Consider the following 10,510-nt stretch of genomic DNA (forward strand, 5'->3'; position numbering starts at 1 on the left):
ATGGAAAGATTGGACCAATAACACAGAATTGGTAGGTGTGTTCAAAAGTTTGAAGCACAGAAAGTTGTCATTTATGTAGATGATCTGACTTTTGTCTCTACAGTCAATCATGATAGCAAATATTGGGAACTTAGGATGTGTCATATGTTGAAAAGACTCTGATGTACCTGCAAATATTAACTTCCTTTTTAGCAAATAGGAGTCATGGGAAGGAGTCATTTTGCCATATTCATCATTCTTTTGAATTTTCTGCATATTCTTGGTCCTTCTTTTTCACTTCCCTTGTGTACTGATTCAAGTAGGCTTCAATCCATTAGAAGTTTTTCTTTGAAGTTCAAAAACACACCTAATGTATCCCGGTTTTTCGAATTTTATACCTAAATAATCACTAAATGTTTATCGACACACACCTCAACTATCACTTGTTTCTTTTCCTACTTGAAGATGGTGATATTTTAGGTAGGAAAAGGGAACAACTGATATGTGTTTTGATAAACATTTGGTGATAGTTGAAGTAGAAAACTTATACACTTGATAGTTCATGTATGAAACTCGAAAACTTGGGAAACTTCAGACATGTTTTTGACCATTAACTCTTATCTATTCTGTTTTTCAATTTGATTGTTGCTACTTCATGTGTTACAGGGGCTCCGTTTCAGCAAAAAACTCCTCTAGCATTTTGTGCTTACAATGGAACCTCATGCTGCAATTCCACTGATGATAAACAACTTGAGACTCAGTATAATGCTATGAGCATTTCTGATCCTGGATGTGCTTCTCTTGTAAAATCTGTCATCTGTGCGGTAAGAAGATACTCTTGTAGTTTCTTGCTCTTTCGATTTCTGTTGCTCCTATTTATTGTTCCTTGTAATTCGATTATCTATTAATATTTTGTTGTAGTTGCTGTTTCTTTTTTCAAAATGCTTTGTCATACCTTGTTTCGTTTTTTTGCCTTTTATTTTCTTGAGCCAAGGGTCTATCAGAAACAACCTCTCTAGCTCCTAAGGTAGGAGTAAGTTCTATGTACACACTACCCTCCCTAGATCCCACTTGTGGGATTACACTGGGTATGTTGTTGTTGTGCAGTAACAAGATAATCTTTGTGATTCCTTATAATTATCTTACCAAAATGAAAACACTTGAGCTTTGAACAAATTGATTTCCTATTTTTATTTTCTTGCTATATGAAGATGTAACTATGAGGTTTAACCCTAGCATTTTAGTATAATGAACCTATATTATCACAACACTTAGTCCACTGCTAATTATTTTCAGCATCCTCTATTGGATTAAACAAAAATCTGTCATGCCCCTTTAAATTCTTTCTTGTTTGTGAAGCTCAAAATGCTCTATTTACTCTTAATAATCTGCATCGTGATAGCTCTTTTAGATAGCTGTACTAACTACATAAGTATTTTGGAAGCTTTCAATTACTTAGTTGAGTAAAAAATGTGTATACTAGTATCCAGATAGTATAAGTTAAGGATTTAAGTTTCAATATGCAGTTATCTTCTCATTGACTCTTGCAGAAGTGTGATAAATTTTCGGCTGAGCTGTTCAGAACTGATTCTGTTCCTCGACAACTTCCTATCTTGTGCAACTCCACAACTTCAGAAAATTCAACCAAAAGTAGCCAAGCTAAGAATGACTTTTGCTCTAAAGTATGGACTACATGTCAAAATGTGTCTATCATAAGTTCTCCTTTTGCTGCTTCTGTCAAGTCCAATTCCACAAAGTTGACAGATCTATGGAAATCACAAATTGATTTCTGTAATGCATTTGGTGGAGCTTCTGGTGATGGATCAGTATGCTTTTCTGGAGAACCTGTCACCTTAAATACCACCACGCCTATAAGTCCTCCAGGCGGTTTGTGCCTTGAGAAAATTGGAAATGGTAGTTACCTCAATATGGTTGCTCATCCTGATGGCTCTAGTCGTGCTTTCTTCTCGAATCAGCAAGGGAAAATATGGTTGGCTACTATTCCAGAAGTCGATTCGGGAAAGCTGTTAGAGCTTGATGACTCTAATCCTTTCTTGGACCTAACAGATGAAGTTCATTTTGACACTGAACTTGGGATGATGGGGATTGCATTTCATCCAAAGTTCTCACAAAATGGACGATTCTTTGCTTCATTCAATTGTGATAAGCAAGCATGGCCTGGATGTGGAGGAAGATGTTCTTGTAACTCAGACGTGGACTGTGATCCATCAAAACTACCTAGTGATAGTGGTTCCCAACCGTGCCACTATCAAGCTGTGATAGCAGAATTTGCTGCTAGTGGATCCCAGCCAACACAGGTACTTTTGAGAGTCTAATGAATTTTTGTTCTCACTTTGTTTAGCTCTGACTGATAATAAATGAATCTCAATTTTCCAGGCAAAAACTGCCAATCCAAAAGAAGTCAGAAGGATATTCACCATGGGCCTTCCCTTTACAGGTCATCACGGAGGCCAGATACTTTTTGGACCGAGAGATGGATATTTGTACTTCATGATGGGCGATGGTGGAAGTATAGGTGATCCTTACAAATTTTCCCAAAACAAGAAGTCATTGCTGGGAAAGATTATCAGGATTGATATTGATAGCACATCCAGTAAGTCACTACTCAGTTCTATATAAGCTATTATCGATGATCGTGCTACTACTAAGCTACCTCAACAGGATGTTAAGGGAAACAAAGCTACTAAAAGATCAATCTGAATCTTCATAATTCCAGCTATATATCAAACAGAAAGCGAAATATCCTTGTCTTCATTATCTCAGCTAAGTTAGAAGTTTATCATGCTCTTGAACAATAAATCCATTATCCTTTTCTTGCTTTGGCAAATAGATTGGCTGCTTAATTGTCTACTGGTAAGACGAGTAGAACTTAGTAGAAGGTAACTATGTGCTTTCTGAGGACGCAGAAATTTCTTCTTACTCTGTCTTCACAATTTTTACTGTTCCTCATTTTCAGTTGCTCTGCATTAGTCATTTTTTCCAGGCATTCTCATTTAAACTAAAGTCATTTTCCCAAAAATAGAGAAGTGACCAACTTTTTTGTATGTTTTAGATTTCACCATTTTATTCTACTCATCTACCAGTTCTTGCCCCTTACTTTGCATCTGGTGCCTGTTACCTTAGGTGTAGAAGAGATCACGAAGCTCGGTTTATGGGGAAACTACTCTATACCAAAGGATAATCCTTACACTGAAGATAAAGAGTCGCAGCCTGAAATATGGGCACTAGGAATGAGAAATCCTTGGCGCTGTAGTTTTGATTCTGCAAGACCATCATACTTCATGTGTGCTGATGTAGGGCAGGTAAAGTACATGTCTTTTACTCTCTAGTCTCCAAGAATGTAATCTTTTGAATCTGCTTTCAAACAGCTGTATTTTGACATTGTACTCCTAAGCATTTTATGATTGTTTCATAGGATAAATTTGAAGAGGTGAATATAATCAGCAAGGGTGGTAACTATGGCTGGAGCGAGTACGAGGGTCCTTACCTTTACACTCCTTCAAAATCACCTGGAGGAAATAAATCTATGAGCTCCGTAAACCCCATTTTCCCAGTCATGGGATATAATCATTCTGATGTGAACAAAAATGGAGGGTCAGCATCAATTACTGGTGGATACTTCTATAGGTCCATGACTGATCCCTGCATGCATGGAAGGTGAGCCCTTTTGAATATATCCTTGTGTGGTGTTAGAATGTCTCTCATTGGTTGAGGAAACAGGCTGTCGTCTCCTTATATGGTTTTGAACAATCCTCTCCTCGTAAGCTAGCTCTTGAGATTTAGACTCAAAGTCCATTTTGTTAACATAATATCAGAGCTAGATCTATCCCTATTCTTGATTTATCCAATTTGGGCTTGCATGCTATATTGTCAACGCTCCAAATATCAAGTCTTGTGCGCGCAGGATATAAAAATGCCCCACCCTGGTTGATATAATGGTTGTTATCTCTTTATTGGTGAGCTAGCTTTAGCTATCAGTTCTAGTTATATATACCGCTAAGTCTAAGGAAACTAAGGAATTTTTATACCACCATGTCACATTTATTACGAATCTCACATTTTAAGGAGACATAACTGTGGATATCATTTCAGTGACCTGATAATGTAAAGAAATCTTCACACGGATGGTGTATCTAACTTAAAATCTTTCGAGATTGAGTTAGGCCAAAGATCATTTTCTTAAACTATGGTAATGACAGGTGAAGTTTTGCAGGTATCTTTTTGCAGATTTGTATGCAGGTTCCATGTGGGCAGGCACTGAAAATCCAGAGGACAGTGGAACATTTAACACTTCTAAAATTTCTTTCAACTGTGCTCAGAAATCACCAATAGATTGTACTTTTGTTCCTGGAAGCTCAGTTCCAGCTTTAGGCTACATATTTTCATATGGTGAGGATAACAAGAAGAATATGTATGTTCTTGCAAGTAGTGGAGTTTACAGAGTTGTTCGTCCGAGTCGTTGTAAATACAGTTGTGCAAAGGAAAATTCTTCTGCTGTTGTTGATGATATCCCATCTGGTCCTCCTGATGCTTCCCCTCCTTCAGCAGCAATCATGTTAACAGGTTCATACAATAACTTTCTACTCATAGTGTTTTTTATATTGATGCTGACGAGTTGGTTTTAGTATGCTGCTACAAAATGTAAAATGTATAGAGAGTTACATAGGCTTCTCAATTGACAAGTCTTGTACAATGAAGTTATTCTTTTCTCTTTTGAAGTTGTATTAAATGCAACATATCAATTTTTCTATGGTGACGAGGTGAAGGGTTCAAACCTCATCAGTCGCGTAGAATTCCCTCTCCTTTTCCCCTTCATCCTCCCCTTATGCGGTAAAAACATAAAAATGATGATCAACATCTTTTGTTGTTCCTAGAAGTAGAAATGAGGCTTTATTAGAGTTGATTTTTCATATAGTAACTCAACTAATAGTTATTACTTTCAGAAAGTCTCTCTCTGTTGAAGAAATGTGTGAGATACTAACTATTAGTTGGTAAGTGACCATCTGAGAAATCAACCTGGTTTTATCACATAAATTCTAAATCATCACCAGTCCAAGGGGATTCTTTAAGGAATGAATCCTCTATCAAAATATTCTTTATATGTGTTTGTAACTAATATCTTGTAAATTCACTCGTGGAAAAAGAAATACAAAAGTACATGTCAACTTATAGACAATTCCTGATTCGGACCCACTTGCAAGACGAATTATGACAATAGACCAACACTGCTTGTGGACTTGCAAAACAAATTGTGACAATAAATCGATACTGCTTGACGAATTATGACAATAGACCAACACTGCTTGTGGACTTGCAAAACAAATTGTGACAATAAATCGATACTGCTTGTGAAAAATCCTGCTACACTCACGGTTTGGAACTACCAAGAAACTATGTGGACAACTTGACTATTATACAGTTATTACATCTTTGATGGTCAACCTTTATATGCTATTTAGGAACAGGAATTTGTCAATAGAGAATTAAACTGTCGTTTTCCCTTAATATCTTTGGCAATAACCAACAGTCTCCTTTTCTATTCATTTTGCTGCTGCTAAGTTAACTGTTTGTTCATATTTCAAAAATCAACGCTGGTCTACCCACATAGCATGTCAACTTCCACACACAGCCACCCTTTATTTTTGACCATAGTAATTTCATGTTGAATACATACAAACCACAAGACAATTAGAACAGATCATATTTGAAACATCATGGAATCTCAAATTTGTTTCTTTCTGTTGCTGTTGATGTAATGGTAAGTTACATCCAAACGTGTGCAGTGATATTCTAAAAATGCACATTTATATACCTACTTTGAAAAGTATGTTATAAACAAATTATAAAGACGGGGAAGGTAGAAAAAGCAAAAATGAATTTTCAAGGCACCTAAGCAGCCCTATCATATGAAAGTATCTTTTAGAGAATATACAGATCATTGTACTATTAAAGTGCAAAACTTGTCTATCCTAATTCCTGGGAAGTTTTCAGATTCCATTCTTTCTTCAAATCCTAATTGTCATCTCATGTTACAGCATTGAGGCTGGCCTAGCTCTTGTAATTTGTTCCACATACAAATCATCTGTCTAGGGGACTGATAATGAGCGGTATAATAGTCGTCTACGCATCCAGATTGGGAGAACTTCAAGCTGTGTACATATTGTACTGGTCTTGATGAGCTATTAAATTTTTCGACCCACATTCCCATGCTGACATCCTCCATCTTGAACAACTGCACTTAGAGGAGCTAGTTAGCTATTTCATGAGTATTAACTTATGTAAAGAGGTGAGAGGGATTTTATCTACCTTTAGATTATGTCTATCGAACTCTGAGACAATGAAGTTTGCAATGGCTGATGAAATAATGTAACCCGGTCCATTCGCATAAGGTGGATAATCTTCTTCTGGCCATTCCTGAGAAACCCCAGGGAACGAAGATTAGACGAGAAACTCAGATTTCATGGGGTTTTAGAAGGCCAGAATACTGAGTGACTAAAACTAAAGGAAATTTAAAAGACAAAAAACTAGACAATATCCAGAGATAATCCATACAGATAACCAGTAATAGTTATAACAGCCTTCCTGTATTCCCCCTAGAAAAGCATCTCCCTATCACAGCCTTGCCTATTCTAAGCATATTTGTCAGAAACTATTAAACGGTAAACACAAAGTCTCTTCTTTGACAATAAAGCATATGAAAATACTTTGCCAAAAGAAAATAGCACTATTAGGCCTTCTCGCCACATAGAGATTGGAGTAAGAAAAATTCAAAAAGGAACTCGAAACTATTACCTCATATGTCACTGCCCATTTACCATTACGCAGGGGCTTATGATAGTAATTGATATTTCCAACATATAAGCTCCTATTCTTGGGTATCTTATTTATTTCCTTGATAACTGCATCCACTCTAACAAATGTATCATCATCACACTTCATGATATTTTTTGCAAATGCTGCATGGACCTGCATCAAGAAAAGATCAATTTTAGGATGACGTTAATCTGGGGACAACCAACATCAATGTTTATAGGTAATCCACGACTTACCCCATATTCGCAGATGGCAACTGTTTTCAAGACAACAAGATCATAATTGTCCATGAAAGGAACAATGACAATGTCACCAAAGAATTCTGCCTCTTTCTTCAACTCCACGTTTATATCCTTCCTAGCGTGCTGTCAAAAAACCAATCCATGTTAAACTCAAATTACCAAGCTGCACCACCAATGTTAATAGTAAACTGATATTCGGAAAATGCTGTATACGCTACCATCTATCAACCTACCAATGCGACAAAGAATCGAGCCACAACATTTGAAGATTTGATTAGCTGATGCTGCAGCCAAGACCTCCTTATAGCCATTCGCTCAGCAAAGTGATTGCCTGCCGACAGAATGCCAATAAACAGATCCACAGGCTGATCAAGGAGGGGTGGTGCCTTCCATCTGTTTGACATATCAAGATGCCTTTGAGGAGCAAAACTAGGATGTGATGTGGGCAAGGAGGCAGCAAAGACTGAATCGACATCGATGTCACCATTCAAAGACAAACCAGTGGCATCCTCTAGCGCAAATCCCTAAAAAGCATCAATGATAACCTTCTTTAGTTCAATTCAATAATTCAGCATGATATTGAAGAGGTGGTAGCATGTTACTCACAATTCGATATGGAAATGAGGTCACATGCCTCCCATCAACATTCACATGATAACCCTCAAAACCGGCACTGAGAGTTAGCACAAATAACCTACCCTCTGAAAATGGGAATGGCCAATCGAAGTCGACCTTCTTTTTTCGCCCTACTAGCCGGTTTAACCACCACGATGCCTTTGATTGCTCAGAATGGTTGGTGTCATTATCTCGGATCCACTTTTCACATTTTACCTGGCCATCAACTGCAAAAGATTCTAGACGTTAACAAAAATGCCGTACCACATACAAATGATAGATTACTGCAACACAGACTACAAACAGATGCAGATAATAATGTAACTGATGGTGCATTTTGCTTGTTTTTTTCTCCATTCAATTGCCAAGAAACCCATGTAAAAAAGCTATTCAAAATAATTCCAACCCCCAACTCATGAGAACAATCCAAGGAATCTACCCATCACGAAATAGCACCTCTTCAAGCAATAAGCTCTATAATCAAACTTATTCAGCTGCTCGATTACTCACTATAAAAACTTCTGCAGCATCCCCACCCGCTACCAACCCCCAAAAAACATACTACCTCCGTTTCAATTTGTTTGTCTAGTTTGACTTAAAGAAAGCTTTTGAATCTTGTGGTCTTAAACTAAAAATATGTAGAATGTACCAAAATGTCCTTTAATCCTGTGATCTTACACATGTCATGTGGAAAGTTGGAATTAAAGAGTTGTCAAAAAAGGAAAGAGACATTCTTTTCGAAACTGACTAAAAGGGAAAGTAAGACGGACAAATTGAAACAGAAAAAGTAAAAAAGAATCACCTTTTAACCTCAATTAGTAAATCAAACAGTTTCTCCAACTAACAAATCTTTTAGGTTTAACTAGTAATAAACATTTGACTATTCGTAGCAATTCTGCCTATGTGAGGTTCACATTAACACAAGTCTGGATAAAGGATGAGGATTGCAGTATGTTAACAGCTACATGAATCTTCTAAGCATTTGAATATAAAGGATCATATAGGAAAGTCCAACTAGTTTGGCAATACGCATAGTTGACTGATTAAACTAGTTCATTAAAAAAACAGAATAACTTCTTATAGAGTACTAAATAAATAAAGAAACAAAATTTATATTCTCACCAGTCTCCTCATCATCCCTGGACCTCCATCCATCACACCTTTGAGCCGTCCCCCACTGCATCCTATAACAAGTGTTCTGCTCAATCACCGGCTTCCCGCTCCAATCGCCATTCAACCGTGGATTGAAGTGAAGAATCCTAGGTGGGTCCTCTCCATCAACAGTCTTCAGCCCTTGTAACTCCATCATAAACTGTGAAACCATCAAGAATTGACCTTCCCTCAGCAATGATATCTTTGGATCATTCTCCTGATGGGCCCTTTTTGGCCTCCCCACAACAGTTATATGTGAACCAAGAGTAAGCCCACATGGCAACACCATCATTCTCCCTTTCCCCAAAAACTCAGACCCTGACATTGAAATGGAATGAGGACATTCTTCTGTCTTGTTACTTTCTACAATACCCACTTCTTTTTTATGCAATTCAAGCTCTTTCCAGAACTTTTTACCTACCTCAAAGGCCTCTTTTGCTGATTTCAAAATCCCAGAAAACCCATCATTACTAGTCATATTCACATAATTACCATCAAAAAACAAACTTGACAAAGGACTCTTGATTTCTCTAATCTTTCTTTCATACTTTGATTGATTTGGAACCAGAAGTGAAACGTCAATAGGGCGATTTGGAGCTTCTTTTTCTTCTAACTCCTCTTCACTATCAAGCACAAAAGACTTAGAAGAAAACTGCCCTGTACCAAAACCGTCTTGAGAAACTAAACTAAACCCATTTCTGAAAACAAAAGGAACTTCAAGACCCACCAAAAATACATACAAAAGACCTAACAAAATCAAAACTTGCACCGATCTTTGCCTACTCAGTGACATGAACAAGTCAAATTTTGCTCTTTTCATATTAAAAAATAATAAATTTAAAAAAAATTCTTCTCTTGTGAGCTTAAACGCTCTTTCAATTTCTAGTGATCGTGAAGAAATGCAAAAGACACAATATACTGAGAAAAAAGAAAAAGAAAATGGGGTTTCTCTAAAAATTCCAAACCGACAATTTTATACAAAAACAAAAACTTTGTATGAAAGAAGGGCAAAGTATAGTTAGAAGAAAAGATAGAGAGAGTTAGGTCATCAAAACATGATCACAAACAAGTTAAGAGAGAGAGAGAGATACATATAGAAGAGAAAATGTATAGATATAGAGAGAGATGAAGGAGGTTCAGGGTCGATGGACTTCCCGGAACAAGAGAGAAATGTGGGTATCTTTTTCAATTTGAATAGGGAAAAGCTTTACACTTCAAAAAGTTGATGGAAGAATCTTGATGGAATGTGTTCCACTTTTTGTTTTTTATTTCCTTATGTCAAAGTGAAAACTTATTGACAAACAGGGTTGTGGTGACCTGTGAGGTTGATGGATGCTAATTACTTCTTTATTTTTAATTCCAGATTTTAAGTTTCAATTCTTTTAAAATATGAAATTGTTTTTATTAGAAAATATTTAATTTTTTAATGTGAATTTAGATTTAGTTGGGTTTTATTGTGGTTTTGATGTGAATTCAAATTTAATCAAATTCAAATATAAATATCGGATATCAAATAAAAAATTAAAAAAAAACTTAGTTGAAACTAAATTTTTATATTTGAAATTATTTTTTTGAAGTAGATTGTGTTTGGCTAATTTTAATGAATATATTTGGTTGATTGACACAATTATGTTTTTTGAAAAGTACTTTTGAACAGTAGTTAATAAGTGTTCAAGTGTATTATCTCA

General features: G+C 36.4%; 2 protein-coding genes across 2 annotated transcripts; one reads left to right on the forward strand and one right to left on the reverse strand.

The window, feature by feature from the left end:
• Positions 1-72: 72 nt before the first annotated feature.
• Positions 73-4,827, forward strand: LOC129899712 (HIPL1 protein). Its single transcript, XM_055974742.1, has 7 exons — positions 73-298; positions 646-803; positions 1,530-2,297; positions 2,377-2,593; positions 3,124-3,302; positions 3,416-3,657; positions 4,214-4,827. Exons 1-7 carry the CDS (start codon positions 205-207, stop codon positions 4,623-4,625), a joined length of 2,070 nt encoding a protein of 689 aa, XP_055830717.1. The 5' UTR covers positions 73-204; the 3' UTR covers positions 4,626-4,827.
• An 874-nt stretch (positions 4,828-5,701) lies between these two features.
• On the reverse strand, positions 5,702-10,019 carry LOC129900358 (hydroxyproline O-galactosyltransferase GALT6). The gene is made up of 7 exons (XM_055975313.1): positions 8,793-10,019; positions 7,662-7,897; positions 7,289-7,579; positions 7,050-7,178; positions 6,793-6,966; positions 6,307-6,414; positions 5,702-6,232 (listed from the first exon to the last, which is right to left on the reverse strand). The coding sequence occupies exons 1-7, from the start codon at positions 9,640-9,642 to the stop codon at positions 6,020-6,022; spliced, it is 2,001 nt and encodes a 666-aa protein (XP_055831288.1). The 5' UTR covers positions 9,643-10,019; the 3' UTR covers positions 5,702-6,019.
• Between the last annotated feature and the right edge of the window lie 491 nt (positions 10,020-10,510).

Source organism: Solanum dulcamara, chromosome 8 (genome assembly GCF_947179165.1).
Source record: "Solanum dulcamara chromosome 8, daSolDulc1.2, whole genome shotgun sequence".
NCBI classification, from domain to species: Eukaryota; Viridiplantae; Streptophyta; class Magnoliopsida; order Solanales; family Solanaceae; genus Solanum; species Solanum dulcamara.